The sequence below is a fragment of the Esox lucius genome, chromosome 5 (genome assembly GCF_011004845.1).
Source record: "Esox lucius isolate fEsoLuc1 chromosome 5, fEsoLuc1.pri, whole genome shotgun sequence".
NCBI classification, from domain to species: Eukaryota; Metazoa; Chordata; class Actinopteri; order Esociformes; family Esocidae; genus Esox; species Esox lucius.
Window position 1 is genome coordinate 26,944,969 of NC_047573.1, and position 19,852 is coordinate 26,964,820.

The 19,852-nt window shown below is 43.1% G+C and overlaps 2 protein-coding genes across 2 annotated transcripts; both read left to right on the forward strand.

The window, feature by feature from the left end:
• Nucleotides 1–490: 490 nt before the first annotated feature.
• LOC114839377 (circumsporozoite protein-like) lies at nt 491–1,973 on the forward strand. Its single transcript, XM_029120068.1, has 3 exons — nt 491–568; nt 1,478–1,791; nt 1,883–1,973. Exons 1-3 carry the CDS (start codon nt 491–493, stop codon nt 1,971–1,973), a joined length of 483 nt encoding a protein of 160 aa, XP_028975901.1.
• A 3,530-nt stretch (nt 1,974–5,503) lies between these two features.
• On the forward strand, nt 5,504–7,000 carry LOC117594533 (E3 ubiquitin/ISG15 ligase TRIM25-like). The gene is given in 1 exon segment (XM_034292444.1): nt 5,504–7,000. A coding segment is annotated over 1 exon segment (606 nt). The 5' UTR covers nt 5,504–5,575; the 3' UTR covers nt 6,182–7,000.
• The last annotated feature ends 12,852 nt before the right edge of the window (nt 7,001–19,852 follow it).

Sequence of the window (19,852 nt, forward strand, 5' to 3'; positions counted from 1 at the left end):
GGGTGAAAGAATAGTTAACCATGTTAACCAAGTTATTTTTTAAATATGACTGAAAGAGACAATAATATTGTTAATCGTTAATTGTTTCTGAGACAGCAACATTTGGAATTGTTACAGTTCTTGTCACCAAACAAATCAGCAGGATGGATCTAGCTTGATGGTAATGACTTGAGGTATTAGAAAGAGACCACCTGGTAGAAGGAGCCTAACAAAAGAATGAAAAAGCAAGAATGACACAAAAACAAGGGCCGCTGTTAAAAGAAGACATACAGCTCAGAGGACACTCAGAGAGCACCGCAAGGTTGACTAAGAACATATTTTAGGAAGATGGCACTCCTACACCGTATGTATGGCGAATGTATGAAAACAGAGTTGGATTTATTCACAGTTCCTTCCACACAGACATCTATTGAGAAAAATACATACATTGAAATACCAACCCTATCAGCAATATCAGACGCAGCCCCTCTGTAGTTCTTTAATGCAGGAAATGGGGAAGACATTATCACAGCAGTCGTGCGGGGCCCCCGTGTCTGGCATCAGGGCTGCCGGGTTCAACCTGGAGTCAGTATGAACACGGATGTGTGGAGCAGTCAAAGAGGTTTCCCACCTGGCCGGCTGGTTAGAAATAGTCTTGAGTGGCGTTTGAGAGAGGACACGCATAAACCTGTGTGGGGTATGGAGGTGGATAGTGCTGTATCCAGTAACAGGTTCTGTTACCTTTAAGGCCCATTCAACCCAGTCCATGGCCGTTAGGCAGGTTGGCTGGCCTCTGATGGAGGTAGGGATCACACAGGAATTATATCCCACAATGCCCATAGTGTCGTCCACTTGAAGTTAAATCAGAACACAGTTACGTCCATGCAAACCAACGTGAGTCCAGGTATGAAAGACTTTTCGAAAATTGACATGCTTGAGGGCTGGGAACCAGGTAAAGGATTCCTCCATTTCCAGAGACCAATCAACTGGAACGGAGCCAGTTGATTAGTGCATCATTCAGTGGTTTGGCCAAGTCAGAAAACTCTGGGATATAACGACGGTTGTAGTTAAACAGACCCACAACAGAACGTAAGCCCGTAAGGGCGTAAATAGTGATAGCGGCCACAGGTTTAACATTTTTGGGTTTCAAGCTGGATCAAGCTTACCCTGAACAGCTTTTCTCTGCACGATTGCCCCAATTCAGACCATCAGATCAGGTTTTGTGGCAGAGTGCTCATGTACATGTCCCTCATTTCATCATTCATGTTTGATTGATCAGTATGTAAAATTACATCATTATCCAAGACCTCTGTATGGTCACGGTGGGAACGTGCATACGTGGAAAATAATTCAGTAGGGCCTTGGCACAATGTTGACAGAGCAGAGAAATGAATAGTGCCAGAACCAATAATAACCTGTCTGATTTATAATTAGCGTAACACTGTTGATACTTAACCACGTCCAGTGTGTTGTACTAAACATTGCGTTAAATGTGTAGTACAGCGGAGGGTCAGGAGCCAGGAGAGCCGGCGGAGTCTCAGTAGCCAGCGGAGGGTCAGGAGCCGGTGGAGGGACTGTAGAGGCTGCCGCTGAGGCCGTGACTGGAGAGGGCGGGGGAGCAGCCGGACCAGGCAGGGGAGGTGGAGCGGCTCGGACTGGAGAGGGCGCCGCTGAGGCTGGGACAGGGGAGGACGGCTCCGGGGCAGGAGGGGGCGGCGGCGGCCAGTCCTCGGCGGGCTCGGGCGGCGGTGGCCAGTCCTCGGCGGGCTCGGGCCGGCTCCAGTCATCGGCGGGCTTGGGCAGCGGCAGCCAGTCCACGGCGGGCTCGGGCGGCAGCGGCCAGTCCACGGCGGGCTCGGGCGGCAGCGGCCAGTCCACGGCGGGCTCGGGCGGCGGCGGCCAGTCCCCTAAGGGCCCGGGCGGTGGCCAGTCCTCGGCGGGCTCGGGCCGGCTCCAGTCACGGCGGGCTCGGGCGGCGGTGGCCAGTCCCCTAAGGGCCCGGGCGATAACCAGTCCTTGGCGGGCTCGGGCCGGCTCCAGTCCTCGGCGGGCTCGGGCCGGCTCCAGTCCTCGGTGGGCTCGGGCCGGCTCCAGTCCTCGGTGGGCTCGGGCCGGCTCCAGTCATCGGCGGGCTCGGGCAGCGGCAGCCAGTCCACGGCGGGCTCGGGCGGCAGCGGCCAGTCCACGGCGGGCTCGGGCGGCAGCGGCCAGTCCACGGCGGGGTCGGGCGGCGGCGGCCAGTCCCCTAAGGGCCCGGGCGATAACCAGTCCTTGGCGGATTCTGGCGGTGGCGAAAACAGGGCAGCAGGGGGAACTGATGGCTGCGACCACTGGGCAGCGGGAGGAGCTGGCGGTTGCGGCCACTGGGCAGCGAAAGGGGCTGGCGGCTGCGGCTCCTGGGCAGCAGGGGGCGCTGGCACCAAACACCAATAATTCCATTAATAAGGTATGTTTTGCGCAAAAACAACACTGTACATCACCCAAAGAACACCTTACCCATAGTGAAGCATGGTGGTGACAGCATCATGCTTTGGGGCTGTTTTACTTCAGCTGGGGACTTAGTCAACCAGTTAGGGTGGAGGGAATTATGAACAGTTCCAAATACCAGACAATTTTGACACAAAACCTTCAGGCGTCTGTTAGAAAGATGAAGATGAAGTTCACCTTTCAGCATGACAACAACCAAAAGTACACATCCAAATCCACAAAAGCATGGCTTTACCAGAAGAATATTAATATATTGGAATGGCCCAGCCAGAGCCCAGACCTGAATCCAATTGAACATCTGTGGGGTGATCTGAAGAGGGTTGTGCACAGGAGATGTCCATGTAATCTGACAGATTTTGAGCGCTTTTGCCAAGAAGAGTGGGCAAATATGTGCCACACTAATCGACTCCTACCCAAAAAGACTGAGTACTGTAATAAAATCAAAATGTGCTTCAACAAAGTATTAGTTTAAGGGTGTGCACACTTGTGCAACCAAGTTATTGTGAGTTAAAAAAAAAAATCTCAAAGATTTCAGTTTGTTTTTCAATTGAATTGTTCATGTTATAGGTCACATTAAAGGTGGAAAAAGTTCTGACATGATTTATCTTAACAGGGGTGTGTAGATTTTTATATCCACTTTACATCGTGGGAAAGAACGCTGTGAATGCTGGATCCATCCTTGACATGGTTGTGCCTTTATTTCTTCACAGGCCTCTTCCATTGATTGAAGAAGACTTACTTGGTTGTAAGGGATGCAATCGTGTACTTTCTACCTCCAAGAGGAGAAGAACTCCTCAGTTGGATTCAAGAAAGGAAAATATGGTGGAAGGAACACCAGCCTGAAATGTGGGTGATGCTCATACCACTCTGGCACCAGTGCTGAACACTGGACTTGGACATTGTCCCAAACAACTACAAAATTCCACTCCATTTGCTCCTGATCACCCTGCAGAGAGGATTTTACTGTGGAAGTTCAAAAAATGTAGGAGCCTTTCTGGGTTGTACGGCCCCAAGACAGCATTGTGTGCCACAACACCAGTGGTAGAAATCAAAGCACACAGAGTGATGTTGCCTCAACTTTGTGCTGGGACATTAACTGTGGCATGTTGGCCCATCACATTTCTCCCTCTTTTCCTCTTTTTGAAGTTTGAAACCAGATTCATCAATGATTGTAAAGTTGATACTACTGTAAACTGTTGCTGAAGTCTGAAGTCCCCACTTTGATGCAGCATTATGCTGAGGGATGCCTGAATCTTCTCACCTAGATTGGAATAGTATATGAACACATATGTAATATCCAAGAAAAAATATATTTGTGTTTCTAGTAAAAGTGCAGTAATTGATTTGCACATACTTGAACAAACTGGAATCGCAACTCCTTCACTAATAGAGTTCCTCTCAAAGGGCACTTTGTATACCTGGTTCATTCGGATGGCATTTCTCCTGCATTGGTGAATATTGTGGAACAGTTGATTGTCCTGTTTTATTCTTTGCTGAATTTCTATGAGGTGGAGGGGGTTGTTCTGGACTACCATGGCAACAATGACATGCTCTTGTTCAATTGAACATAGACTGGTTCGTACTCTCCTCCCTCTTCTTACACCTTGGTAACCCTAACCGTCCCCTTCCTCTCTGTCCATGTCTTCTTATATTTTCTTCTCTTGATCTTTCCACTATTTCAATGCCCTCCAATGTATCCATCTCTTCTGCCTCTACTCCTCCCTCTTCTCCTCTTCTCACATCCTCAGCTCTTCTTGATTCTTCTCCTACATCCTCAGCTCTTCTTGATTCTTCTCCTACATCCTCAGCTCTTCTTGATTCTTCTCCTACATCCTCAGCTCTTCTTGCTCCATCTCCTCTTCCTATACCCTCTATTGTTCTCCTGTCATCTCTTTCTACCTCTTTAAGTGCTCCTCTCCTTCTGGTGCTGATTGGAAACATACCATGTGCAACTGAGAATTTAACAAATAACAGAGTTTTGTTTGTAGTGTTTTTTGAAAAAAGTACACCAATGTTTGTGATTTTTGTAATGATCAATAAAAAGGGCTTTATATTAAATTGTTGTAATGATCAATAAAAAGGGCTTTATATAAAATTGTTGGGTGGGTGTAGTAACTTCTGTAAAAACATTTGAGAATTGTGTGCACAGTGTTCTGAGAAAATCAATCATGTGATTTGTAACTTATATTAAATAAAGGAAAATGTACAATCTGTTTAGGACAATAACAAAGTGTTCAGTTTGGAGAAATGTGTCAAATCAATTGGGAAAAATTGTAAATGTGTAGCTTTAGAGCACTAAACTGCATTGGATAGAGTATATTCAATTAATTAACCAATTTAATTATTGGTTGACTACAAAGTCTGAGGCGTGTTTTCAAAAATACAAGAAAAGCTGTAATTCTGGATCTCCCTCTTTTTTTACCTGGTAGCAGACAGTACAAAAACTATACAGCAAAACACAGAGATATGTCTAGACAATAGACAAAGACGACAACTTGACAAAACTACAATAAACAGGCACATTTAATGAAAACTTTACAAGTGGCAGTAATTTTTTTGTGATTAAGTCTTTAAAAGTGGCAATGGTGACACAAGTAGATCTCAGATAGGGAGAGTGAGGTTTAAGAGGATTTTGTAAAAAGGCATTAACCAGTGTATCTTGTCTCAGGTATATAGTGATGGACAGTTTATGGAACTGTAAATAGTTAAGTTATGTCTTACCTTACTCAGGTCACTGTGAACAAGTTCAGGTCCTTTCACAGGCTTGTTATACAGAAAAAGTTGTAGTAAATATGTGGGATCTCTATTTGTTTGACATGCACTCTCTTTCTGCATTCCCAATCTATTACTTCTGCTGTTCTGATTATTGTTCTGGTATTGGGAGAAATTATAATCCAGACCTTGAAGATCACAGACTGAACTAAGAATATTCACTCTGGCTATTATAGATCACTACTGCCCTCTACTGGCCATACCTGATATCGGACATCTGAGTTCACCATAAAACCAGGAAGTCATAAAAAACAAACCACTCCTCTGAAAAGAAACTGTTCAAGGAAAACAAAACTAATCTCTCTAATCTTTTTTTCTGTTTGTATGTGTGTGAAAAATGACAGAGGCCGTAAGTTCAATTAGTTGTTCGATCTGTTTAGATTTACTGAAGGACCCAGTAACTATTCCCTGTGGACATAGCTACTGTATGGTTTGTATTAAGGGCTGTTTGGATCAAGAAGACGACATGGGTATCTACAGCTGCCCCCAATGCAGACAGACCTTCATACCAAGACCTGTTCTAAACAGGAACACCATCCTGGCTTAATTAGTGGAGAATCTGAAGAAGACAAGACTCCAAGCGGCTCCTCCTGATCATTATTATGCTGGACCTGGAGATGTGGAGTGTGATTTCTGTATTGGTAGAAAACTCAAAGCTGTCAAGTCCTGTCTGGTGTGTCTGGCCTCTTTCTGTGGGACTCACCTCCAGCCTCACTATGAATCTCCTGCCTTTAAAAAGCACAAGTTGGTCCAAGCCTCCAAACAACTACAGAAGAAGATCTGTTCTCATCATGACAAACTACTGGAGGTTTACTGTCATACTGATCAGCAGTGTACCTGTTATCTTTGTATGTTGGATGAACATAAAGGACATGATACAGTCTCAGCTGCATTAGAAAGGACTGAGAAACAAGTAAGACAGGAACTCTACAGTATAGGATAAAACATATATGTTGTGTGTGGATGTGGGTGTGTTTGATATGAAATATATTTTATTTGTGGGTGTGTTTGTAACAGCTACACCGTGAGCAATCTATGAACCTCACATAAACATTGCTATTATATCTTACCTATTATACACCACTAATGTAAATCTCACCCTTTGACTGGAATCAGTAGAATTGTGTAAGAATCTATATAAGGAATAAGAGGGTTTGGTGTATTACAGATGTACATGGCTGAGGTACGTTTTGTTCATGTGCAATGCAATGCTGAATAGGACAGGCAAGATGGCCTAGTGGTCAGGGAATCTAACTAATGTTTGTAATGTCCCTGGTTCTGATCCCCCAAATGTCAAGGTGATACTGTATCTATGTCAATCAGTTCTTGATCAAGACAGTTCATCCTAATTGCTTCTGCCTCCCCTGTAACATTTCCCCAGGTGGTTGATATGAAAGGAACTGGATCATAATCCACTTGCCTGATTAAACAATGGTTAAAGTAAAGCCTTTATCTGTAGTATATTGGCCCTGTACCACAAACTAGAGGTATTCATATGTCCAAAATCCGACATTCCATCTGTTATCCGTCTGGTTCAGATAAAATGTTCTGTAGTTGACAGTCGGATCAAACATGGTGACCAAGGATCTGACATCAGAGTGATAATATGTACCGACTATATATACAGACTATATATACAGACTATAACAACAATTATAAGAAAGAAGAATGTATCCCGATTAATAAATGTGATATACACTCACCTAAAGGATTATTAGGAACACCAATTTCTCATTAATGCAATTATCTAATCAACCAATCACATGGCAGTTGCTTCAGTGCATTTAGGGGTGTGGTCCTGGTCAAGACAATCTCCTGAACTCCAAACTGAATGTCAGAATGGGAAAGAAAGGTGATTTAAGCAATTTTGAGCGTGGCATGGTTGTTGGTGCCAGACTTTGCAATGATAGTACATTTTAGTCAAAGGTGAAGCTTAACTAATGTTAAACTAATAAATAACATTAAAATATAATACTGTGAATAAGGAGGCCACATGTTTCTACTATACATTGTGTCAATGTCAAGCATTTATATTAACATCATTTAGCAGAGTCTCTTGTCTTTATGTGACAACATTGACAATGATGTACAGGTTTAGCAAGAAACGTCTTCCCTCAAATAGTTTTCATGCATGTTTTGTTGTGTGCTTCCACTTACGTTTGTTTTGGAGTGTCACGTTAAACCACAGGACATTACCAGCCACTGCTGGAATGTAGCAGAAGAAACTGCAACGATTTTCAGTGGAAACCCCCCTCTTCCGAGTACAGGTATAATAAGTGCTCCAACTGGTTAATTGCTGAAGGAAGCATGTATTTTAGTCTTTAAGAAACAACATGGAGGAAGAAAACTTCAGGGCACTGATCAACTAAGAAAGCTGGACGTTCAAGCTGTATGATTTATTACAGTATATGGAAAACATGGCCTTTTCAGTGCTGATTGTGAAATGAGGCTTTCTGAAACAATGAGGCTTCCAAATTATCATTAGGCTATAACCTATAGTTATAATTATTATTTGGCTAGTGGAACTTCTTCCAACCTAGACCCAAATGGGTTACATATGAAAGATTTTGTTAAGCATATTTAAAAGAGGAGAACATCCATGTTAAATAACCTACGCAGTTACATCATATTTGTACATGTGTGCCTGCGTGCACTTGAGTACTATTGTGAGTATGCTCAAAATAAACGGTCTGAGTGAGTTCCATTGTGGTAAGAGGTAAGATATAAGGTCTGAGTCCATTATAATAGCTGTCCCACTCACCCCATAGTAAAGCTTAGACAACTGGTCAACTGGAGTTCTGTTAACCATGGGGTTGTATGAGGTGATGAGTGTCAGATTAACCCCCAGCAGCTAAGACAACATATGAATGATTTTTATCACATTCCCATTTACATTTGCAAATCTCTCCTCAAAGGGTCCAGTTCCAATGCCCACTGGTCCCAAGTGTTGGGTTGTTATCTATCAGGATTGGTTTCAGAAACAACAGAGGCTTGTGGTCAGTTATGATGGTAAATGAGGCCTGGCTCAAGTAGTGCCTGAACTCACCAACCACACAAATACACACAACTCCCAGTCTAATGTGGACCAGCACTTCTCAGCCGCTGCCAGTGTGGGACTGGAGTCAGACAACACTTACTTGACACCATCAATCCTGCACAAGTACTGTCCTGACCAGCTGTAGATAGATGACCATTTATACATGAAGGGTAAGTTAAAGTCTGGTAGTGTATTAAGAAGGAACACAACAGTATGTACTGCAGGTGATTAAAGGAAGTCTGACATTCTGTCAATAGAAGGTTCAGATGGGCTGTGTGGTGTCAGAAGTTCCTGACAAAGCACCTTTCTTTCTTTCTTTCTTAGAACTGGGCAGCGGTTTTGTCTTTGTTCTAGCTGTAGGATATACTGTGTTCTAGCTGTGGGACATTCTGTGTTCTAGCTGTAGTACATACTGTGTTCTAGCTGTAGTACATACTGTGTTCTAGTTGTACGCCACACTGTCAGACAACATGAAAACCCAGGAAAACCACATGGATGCAAGCCAGGTGGTGTTTTCTTTCATTGAAAACCCTGCTGATAAGATGTGGGAGAAGACTTTGTCTTGGATTTGCATGTGTGATTAAAAGCTGTTGCAGAAAAATAATATATTATTGTGATGGATCATAAAGAAGAACCACAGGTTTTTAACAGGGTCAGTGAGTCACCACCAGCTGGTTACCTTCTCTGATCTACCCAGATAGTCCGTTGTGGGTAGATCAGTCTGACCTGGAGGGTTCATCTGCACTGTGAAAAACCACAGGGTCCTGGCTGCAGCAATAAACTCATTACAGCATTGAGATATTAAGTAATTTCTAGTCAGAAGTGGAAAACATATATACCCACAGTGTTTTTGTTGAGGAAGCCTCAGACCAATATAACACTAACAGTAGACTCTCTGAGGACATGTAAAGCATTCTACCATGAGTCTCTTCCTAAGTCTAGGCTAACTGTGATTACATCTAGGATCTATCTACTTGTTGACTAAATGGGCTGTAACATGCCAGATTATCTGGTATCTGCTTTAATTCCCCCAACCCTAAATCTCTGATCTGAAGTTGGAGGGGTAAGACCAACCTATTTGTGATTTAACCAAAGCAAGTTGGGGCTCACTTATTTTTGCAACTATACTAATATTTTTTCTTCTATAAGCATTATTTCCTCTAAAGACAATAATGGAATTGGTAATTATAAACCTGCTGTATCAGATAACAAAGGCCAGTTCTGTTAAATGAAGATTTAATGGTAAATACTAAAAATATATATATAATTGCACAAGGCATTCATTTTTCAAGCAGCAATGTACAACCTTAAGAATTTCAGTGTAAAACATTTGTATAAATAAAAGCCGTTGAAATTTCTTACTGGATGTGTGTCTGTATCACCTTGTAATGACCCTCAATGTGAATCACCATTGAATCTGAAGATAAACATGATGGGCCTGAACCCATCACAGCCCTTCAGCCTAAAATTATGAAATACAATTATAGTTTTCATTTATGTACTGTTTATGACTGTAAAATAATTATACGCCTCATTTTATTTAAAGAATAACCATGTATTTAAATAAAGACCCTGAAGATATACACTCACCTAAAGGATTATTAGGAACACCTGTTCAATATCTCATTAATGCAATAATCTAATCAACCAATCACATGGCAGTTGCTTCAGTGCATTTAGGGGTGTGGTCCTGGTCAAGACAATCTCCTGAACTCCAAACTGAATGTCAGAATGGCAAAGAAAGGTGAATTAAGCAATTTTGAGCGTGGCATGGTTGTTGGTACCAGACGGGCCGGTCTGAGTATTTCACAATCTGCTCAGTTACTGGGATTTTCACGCACAACCATTTCTAGGGTTTACAAAGAATGGTGTAAACATCCAGTATGCGGCAGTCCTGTGGGCGAAAATGCCTTGTTGATGCTAGAGGTCAGAGGAGAATGGGTTGACTGATTCAAGCTGATAGAAGAGCAACTTTGACTGAAATAACCACTCGTTACAACCGAGGTATGCAGCAAAGCATTTGTGATGCCACAACACGCACAACCTTGAGGCAGATGGGCTATAACAGCAGAAGACCCCACCTGGGTACCACTCATCTTCACTACAAATTGGAAAAAGAGGCTACAATTTGCACGAGCTCACCAAAATTGGACAGTTGAAGACTGAAAGAATGTTGCCTGGTCTGATGAGTCTCGATTTCTGTTGAGACATTCAGATGGTAGAGTCAGAATTTGGCGTAAACAGAATGAGAACATGGATCCATCATGCCTTGTTACCACTGTGCAGGCTGGTGGTGGTGGTGTAATGGTGTGGGGGATGTTTTCTTGGCACATTTTAGGCCCCTTAGTGCCAATTGGGCATTGTTTAAATGCCACAGCCTACCTGAGCATTGTTTCTGACCATGTCCATCCCTTTATGACCACCATGTACCCATCCTCTGATGGCTACTTCCAGCAGGATAATGCACCATGTCACAAAGCTCGAATCATTTCAAATTGGTTTCTTGAACATGACAATGAGTTCACTGTACTGAAATGGCCCCCACAGTCACCAGATCTCAACCCAATAGAGCATCTTTGGGATGTGGTGGAACGGGATCTTTGTGCCCTGGATGTGCATCCCACAAATCTCCATCAACTGCAAGATGCTATCCTATCAATATGGGCCAACATTTCTAAAGAATGCTTTCAGCACCTTGTTGAATCAATGCCACATAGAATTAAAGCAGTTCTGAAGGCGAAAGGGGGTCAAACAAAGTATTAGTATGGTGTTCCTAATAACCTTTTAGGTTAGTGTATGTTTGAGTTAGAATATTTTAACCTGAAAAGTGTTTTGTTATTTACACGTTTAGCAAGAGAAATGGCGAAAGATAATGCTGACAACAGACCAGACACGGAGCAGCCAACAACCTCTACACATAATCAATCGACCACACCCCAAAATACCAATGAACTAACCATTACTTTTATTCACAGCGATGCACACAATAATCCCTAGATACAAGGCTTGTTAACCGAGCTTAGTAACCCCCATTTTTCACACGATCTAGTTGACTCTCCTTCGAGCTCTCTGATGCAAACTCGATGCAGTGATGGCGATGTTAGAGTTATACAACGTAATGCATTTGACAATGTTGAATTACGACAGTTGATACATTTACAAAATACCGGTGAAGTTGGGGATTTTGTCACATTCTATGCATGTATTATGGCAGGCTTGGATACTTTGATTGTTAGAGCTTCAGACTTTGTACAAGGGCCTGGTGATCGTCTGCAGATTGAGTTGATTGGTGAAGCTCTGATAGACCCCGTACATGTGACCATGAGAGCAGATGAATATAATGAACGCACGTTTGGTAATTTACTTGAAAGTGTTATGCAATGCTGAGATTATGATTGATGAATCACTAGAACTGGTGATACAAATTGTCAACAACCGTGAGGGTGGTGCCCCGCGGCGTAAAGCTCAAACACTGTTGATAGAGCAGATTATCAATAAAAAAAGAAGGCATTTATATGTGGCTGTGAATAATGATTCTACATGTTTTTCTGTTTGTTTGATGGGTATGTTGAACCTGCAGTACACATATCCTGAGGCTCTGGTTAGTGGTTGTGAGTTACATACGGGCGCTGGTTAAGCTTTAGATGATTGTATGGCATTCAGAGGTATTGTTCGGTTTGAAGAAATGACAGGGTGTAAAATTGTTATCTTTCGCCGAACACGGGATGGTCACTTTACCAAGTTTTAAAACAGCGAGGATACCCACCCTAGAACCGTCTTTATGTACTTACACGATAACCATTTCTACGGCATCATGAATCTGAAGGGTTTTCTGGGTGTGTCTTATGTCTGTGACTGGTGCTATACCAGTTTCAACACCTGTGGTGATCATGGTTGTAAACATAGCTGTAGTGTCTGTCTTCATGAAGATTATCATACCCAACCCCATAACACAAAGCAGTGCCCTGACTATAAACGGATGTTATTCGGATTGTAGTTATAGCCAGCATAAACGCTTGAAGCACCACAAAAGTGTGGATCGTTGGGTAAGCAGGTGTGACCAGAAGAAATACTGTGTCGATTGTGGCCGTTATTACAATGTTAGTATGACCAAGTACAAAGCGCACAGGTGCATTGCTAACATGTGCCCCAATTGTAACGTGGATCTGGCGGTTGAAATGAATCATCTGTGTTTTATAAAACTCTCCAAGCCCGAGGACCCCAGTGAGCGCTACATATTTTATGATTTCGAGACAATTGCCAATCCAGTGAATGGTGTACACACTGCAAAATTTGGGTGAGCAATAAGCTTTGATAACGAGACGTGGTGTTCAGTCGGAGATGGTTGTGTCGCTGCTTTTTTCCAAAAGTTTAGGCAACCGAAATATAGTGACTACACATTTATAGCACACAACTCTAAAGGTTTTGATGGTTACATCTGGATGCAGAACCTAACAATGGTATTGGCACGACACTTATTGCTAATGGTAGTGTTGAAGTCTAACACTTCCCCGAGTTGGTTTGTTGGAAAGGAAAATAAAACACCAGGAGTCAGGTCAATTATCATAACACATTCCGTTTATTACAAAAGCTTTTGGAGACAAGGTGTCGCCGCACAATGTCTAAGGATCAACAGTCAAAACATCATTTTTATACTTCTACTACGCCCAAAAGATAGAGGCGTTAACTTACAAAGCAAGTGTGCCATTGGCCCAATCCCAGTTCTATTCCTTATAGGATAACTGCAAGTATCCCCTTGCCCCCCCTTGTGGTTTCTGTGTTGTCTGTCCGACTATGTGTGTGTGTCTCTGACCTGTGATCTGTTTCTCACAAGACAGACATACTAAATCTTTCTCTCCCCGGCAACCGCTTGAACAGGGTTTCCTATTCTCCTACTTGCTCCTTCAGTTTCAGCTCATATTACAAACCATTACTATTTTGCTTCATTGGTTACAACAGCTTATAACAGTTCACTAACTTATACAATCAATACATCTACAATTCCCCCTTTTGATCTCTCCCCAGAGAGATCACCCCTATTCGCCAAGCTCCAGTTCTCCCGGGTCATGCTGCTCCAGTAGAGGCATCAGCATCCCTGGTGGCGGTCCTGGAGCCTTCTCAATGGCTGTAGAGATCACTCTCATGGCAAGCCCTCTTATGCATGGGATACAACAACACCCACAAGTAACCATTATAGCACCAAATGCAGCAAGCGATAAAAGAACAGACATTATCAAACCTTTCCACTGGCTGAACATCGAGGTCAGCCATTCCTCCAGCGGTTATCTATCCCAGAATGCTCGTATGCGACCCCTTGACATAGTCCAATTCAATGCCCCCAAATTTCCTCAAACAGGTGTCCTCAGGTGGGGTCACGAACCTCTTCGCTGGGGGAATGAAGACCCGATGCCAACCTGGGAAACCTGTAACAACATACAACACACATCATTATTCCACCAATGTCCATGTACCACTTCATGACCTTCAGCAACACCCACTCCGCCTGGGGCAGGTTCTGGTCCAGCGGGTGCAGGTCCCTCCGTTCTCCGACTCTGTTGGTGAATTCTGAAACGAGAGCTCGCAATTCATCAAAATACACTCTGTGGTCTTTGGGCCACTTTTCCCCTTCCGGGACCGCAGGCCCCGCGGCTGGTCCTGGAAACTGTCTCCCCGTCAGCAGCTCGTATGGGGTGAACCCAGTGGTCTGATTTAACGAGCATCGAATCGTCATGAGTGCCAGTGGCAGTGCATCTACCCAGTTCAATTTAGTCTGTGCACATATCTTAGCCAACTTGTTTTTTTAAGTTTTGGTTTATCCTTTCTACCTTTCCCTGGGACTGTGGATGGTACACAGTGCCAAAAGCATGTTTTAGTCCCAATAAGCTCTCTACCTTCTGTAAATCAGGAGACCTGCGTCCTTACCAGCTGTAGCTTTTCTTTTGACACCTTGAACCCTTTCTCAGCCAGTCTGGTGAGGACCGTCATCGTAGCTTGGATGCAAGCGGCCACCGTCGAGGCCGTCAGCAGCAGGTCATCTACGTACTGGACCAAAGTTCCCCCTGTCGGCAGGCAGCATCCCTGCAGCGCTTCTCTCAGTACCTGGTTGAATATACCAGGGGAAAGCGCGAACCCCTGTGGTAGTCTTGTGTACCGCCATTGCCGACCCCTATGTGTGAAAGCAAAAATATCACAAAGTTCCTCTGCTAGTGGGAGACAGAAAAAAGCGTTAGCCAGGTCAATGCAGGTGAACCATTTTTGATCCGGGGTCAAATTAGTGAGTGCTACATACGGGTTAGGTACCGGTATAGTGGGTGTGAGTAAAATGTTGTTAATAGCTCTGAGATCTGGGCCATACGGTATTTCCCTGTCCCTTTCTTTTCTACCGGGAGGATAGGCGTGTTCCACGCGGAACCTGACTCCTCCAACACCCCTGAGGGCCACAAACCATGCAATGTCACATCCAACCCTTCCTCTGCCTCTGGTTTGTGTGGGTATTGGGGCAGCCATATGGGCTCTCCCGGGCTGATTTTAAAGGTGACCGGTGGGCAATCGGTGAGCCCCACGTCCGTGGGACCCTTGGACCACAGTGAGACCAGTAACTCATTAAGTCTGGCTGTGGCTACAGGGTGATCCATCTTTTCCCTCCCATGATCCCGAGTTATCTCCCTTCGCTCTAAATATACCCAATCCGTCCCTGGTGCCTCTAAACGATACGTCTTACAGCTGGGTGAGTACCATACGTTTGGCGCCTGAGTGAGTGTCCAATCAGTGCATTCGACCGCCCTTTTAACCATGGGCCCCAGGTCTTTTGCTTGGTGTTTAGGATGCAAGGCCAGTGACACATGCGGGACGGACTCTTCCGCCATCATGTACCACTGATCCTGCTCCTCTGTCAACTGTACATCTGCCGCTACCCCTTCAGGGCCTACATATATGAATTTAGACCCGACATGCCACGTGTCCCCACACACTACATCCCCAAACCCCTCTCTATACACCTCATCGCCCTGCCGATCATAAAATAGGGTTACATGTGGGGGGTCTGGTCAGGGTTCTGACTGAAAGGGGTGCCGTCAGGGTTCCGCCTAGTGGCGGCCCCTTTTTCTATCTCAGTCATAGCCTGGGCGGACATGGCTCGGGCGGCCACTGCCCTCCAGTCCCCCAGTGCCAACATTTGACCAGCTGTGAATTTATCAAATTGTGCCAACCATAGTCCACCTCCCTCTCCCATCGGGGGTAATTTATCTACCAATGCCTGTACGTCTCCCAACCCCAGTGGTTTATACCGCGGTTCGCCGCCTCCCACTCTAAAGAGAGGCAGCTGAAACCCAGCGCAACTACCTTCCCCTGCTTGTGACCGCGTATACATTTTATTTTTAGTCCTTGAACCGATTCTAATGGGTCATGGTGTAGTTTTTGTTCTGGTGGGGGCGAACGCGGCAGAGGGTATACATCTACGTCACACTCCCCCCAATCTCTGCCACTGCCTGAGTCGGTGTCTTCGTCAGTCCATCTCCCTACTGCTTTCCCCGTGAGTACCACCCGTCCTCTATGTGAATTTCCTTTTTTCTGCTTATTTTTTGTCCTTCTCACTGTGTCACTATCGTCCGACCCCGACCCCGTGTCCTCACCTAACCTGCCTTCAGCATTGCCTGACCTTTTCTTCCTGGTTCCTTTAAAGACAGACATGCTAAATATTTCTCTGCCCCGCAACAGCCTGAATAAGATTTCCTGTTCTCTTACTTGCACCTTCAGTTTCAGCTCATGCTACAGACACTCATGCTACAGACACCTATTTTGCTTCATTGCTTACAACAGTTCAACAACTTATACAATCAGAATATCCATAGTTACCACATTAAGTTACCTGTAACATCAGTTAACGTTTATTACTCAGCATTTAGCTAACCGAACAGTCTGACAACGTTACAGTCTAAATTATGGATATGAACACAAACATTACGTTAGGTTATTAACTTAGAAAAACAACAGGGAAATGTTTTCTTACCTGATATCGCCAGGATAACGTTATAACGTGAAGTTCATGCTAGGTGAGCAAACAGATCCTGACTCTTCCACTGTGTCCATATTCCCATTTTTGTTCTCCGTTGAAATCCCACAACTCATATCCACTCAAATAATAATTTGGCATGCAGATGTAAAATAATCCAGGTAATGATCCACGTAATTCATTAGGAGTGGAGCGACAGTGTAGCGCTGAACTCCTGCAGCATTCAAACTGACGCAGCTACTTTCAAATGAAGGCGCGCTAAGTGCTCATTGGCCAGTTTCCTGGATGACAGCCCCATTGACCAGTCATACAAATTAAAATGGCTTTATCAGATGGCTTTAACACTGTACATATTGCCAAAGCAAGCGTTTGGATTTAAAAATATTAATAACAGTAATAGGAAACAATATTTACAATAAATGTATTATAATCTATACTTTTTGTAATACTGTAACTATGATTGACTCAATCACAGTCACAATCAATCTCAGTCAATAAGCAATTAATCACAATGAATGAATCAATCTATCTATCAATAAGTTTGTGTCAATTAAAATTGTCATTAAAACAGTAGTAAAGTAACAGGCTGCAGTTAAAACAAGTAGTCTGTTGTCAATATAACAGTAATAACAAAGAAGAAGAAGTTAGAAAATTAAAATAATATATAAAAAATGGTAAATAAATACATAAAATAGTAAGCTTACTGTATGAATGAAAAATAATACATTAAAGTAAAATAAATAAATAAAATAGTAAGTGTGTGAGTGTGTGTGTGTAAAAAAACCACAAAAAAACCTTTAAAAAATCAATTATTTTATATATGTATCCGAGCTTCCACTGGTTGTCCTCAGTTCGTGGCATGATGAGACATGAGACAATTGCCAGTATGGAGATATACCTTTATATAACGAGCTAAACATTTAATAACGGGCAAATATCATAATTATTACAGTCATTTTCTGTAGAAAAATGGGAAATAACTATAGTTTTTCATTATTGGCAAAACACGTAAAATAACAGGCTGATTGTTAATTTACAGATAATATCTGAAATTTTACAGTTTTTTTATACTATTTTAAAAAAACTGAAAAACTACTGTAAAAATTTAGAGTAATTTACTGTAAAATTATGATTTGTGTGTAAACGCATCTTGTTCTTTATCTCCGCTCTATAGTGTGTCTCGGGATGATCTTATTATTGGCCTAGGTGTAAGCGAGATGTGATTAACTATATACGATCCTGTCATACTTGTCAAATGACAGGAAAGCCAAACTAAAAGGTTCCATTAGCTCCTTTACAGCCTATTGCTGCAGTTACAACGCCTTTTGCACACTTGACTATTGATTGTGTTGGTCCTTTACCACGATCTAAGGCTGGACATGCATCTTTACTCACTGTAATGTGTCAGACTACACGTTACCCTGCAGCCTATCCTTTGAGATCAATAACCTCCAAAGCTATTTTAAAGACTTTAATAAGTTTCATGTCAATTTTTGGCATTCCAGAAACCATTCAGTCTGATCAGGGTTCAAACTTTATGTCCCGAAACTTTGCTATGGTCATGCGACAACTTAAAGTTAAACATAATATATCAAGTGCCTATCACCCTCAAAGTCAAGGATGTCTGGAAAGATTTCATCAGACTCTTAAGTCACTTTTGAGTTCTTATTATGTCGAACTTGACTGTGACTGAGAGGAAGGACTTCCTTGGATGTTGCTCGCTATTCGTGAGGTTGTACAGGAGAGCATAGGTTTTAGCCCTAATGAGTTGGTGTTTGGACACACTGTTAGGGGCCCTGTTGCTGTCTTGGCAGATGAGTGGACGAACTTTGACCCTCCTGAGAATGTGTTAGACTATCTGAGTAGTTTACGTTATCGACTCTACGAGGCTAGAGCTATTGCTCTGTGTGGAAATTAAGTCTCAGGGAAAGATGCAGAGGTTGTTTGATCGCAAAGTCAAGTCAAGTCCAGACATTTTCAATCAGGTGATCAAGTGCTGGTGTTGTTACCTGTGTTGACTACTCCTCTCCAGGCCAGGTTTCTGGACCTTATACGATTGCGAGGTGTTTTACAAATAACAACTATTTATTAAATACACCCGATCGTCGAAAGAAAGTACAGGTGTGTCATGTTCATTTACTAAAATCTTATGTGACTCCTGTTCCTTCTCTTTCTGTTGATGTTGTGACAGCTACTGAAACTGCAGATCCAAATGTTTTGGAGACATCTTTAGAGATGGATGACCATTTAGAAGAGATGAAAGGACCTTCTCAGGGAGAAGTAGAAGGGCGGCTGAATAATTCTGAAGTTCTTGCTAACTTGGCTCATCATTTGTCTCACTTGTCTGAGTCGGAGAAGGCTGATATAATTGAATTGATAAACTCGTTTCACTCTCTCTTTTCCGATGTTCCTACTCTAACTTCCATTGTTGAGCATGATATTGACGTTTGTACGGCTCAGCCAGTGAAACAACATGCATATCGTGTCAACCCTATCAAAAGGAAGTTACTTCAGAAAGAGGTGGACTATCTACTTGATCATAAGTTAGCAGAACCCAGTTTTAGTTCTTGGAGCTCCCCATGTATTTTAGTGAGTAAACCTGATAACTCATATTGTTTTTGCACTGACTACAGGAAGCTCAATTCTTTGACAAAACCTGACTGTTACCCTCTACCAAGAATTGATGACTGCGTTGACTGTGTTGGCTCTGCGCAATTCGTTAGTAAATTTGACCTCCTGAAAGGTTATTGGCAAGTGTCGTTGACAGCCCGTGCTAAAGAACTATCTGCTTTTGTTACACCTGATTCCTGCAGTACACAGTTATGCCTTTTGGGGTCCGAAATGCTCCCGCTATATTTCAGCGGTTGATAAATCACGTGTTGTCTGGAATGACCGGTTGTGAGGCTCACCTGGACAATGTTGTTCTGTATAGCTCGTCTTGGTCTGAACATCTTGATCAAATGAGAGAGCTATTTGTGCATCTAGCCAAAGCCAACTTAACTATCAACCTTGCCAAGTGTGAATTTGGAAAGGCCACTGTGACATTCTTGGGAAAGGTAGTGGGCAGGGGTTGTGTGAAGCCGATTCACGCTAAAGTGAATGCAATCTGTAGTTTTCCCAAACCGGCTAACCGTCGCGAGTTACAACGATTTCTCGGGATGGTGGGTTACGACAGGGGGTTTTGTCATAATTTTGCAATTGTTGTTGCCCCTCTGACCGATTTGTTAAGCCATAAGAGACCCTTTCAATGGTCAGAGCAATGTCAGTGTTCTTTTGAAAATGCCAAATCTTTATTGGCAAATGCTCCGGTGCTGGCTACTCCAAATTTTGAGAAGCATTTTCTACTTGCAGTTGATGCAAGCGCGTATGGTGCTGGCGCTGTTCTTTTTCAAGAGGATTCTAGTGGAATCGAACATCCAGTCAGTTATTTTTCGAAGAAGTTCAACCGTCACCAACAAGTGTATTCTACGGTGGAGAAAGAAGCATTAGCCCTTATTTTAGCTGTTCAAAATTTTTAGGTCTATTTGAGCTCTGTAAGAGGTCCTATTACGGTATACACAGACCAT

Bases quoted from the DNA above. Each gene is read 5' to 3' on its own strand.
- LOC114839377 (XM_029120068.1), top strand. From the start codon at position 491: ATGGGGAAGACATTATCACAGCAGTCGTGCGGGGCCCCCGTGTCTGGC. The intron at 569-1,477 runs GTATGAACACGG...TTAAATGTGTAG, and splicing joins CCGGGTTCAACCTGGAGTCA to TACAGCGGAGGGTCAGGAGC. The intron at 1,792-1,882 runs GTCCACGGCGGG...GGCGGCGGCCAG, and splicing joins GGCTTGGGCAGCGGCAGCCA to TCCCCTAAGGGCCCGGGCGG.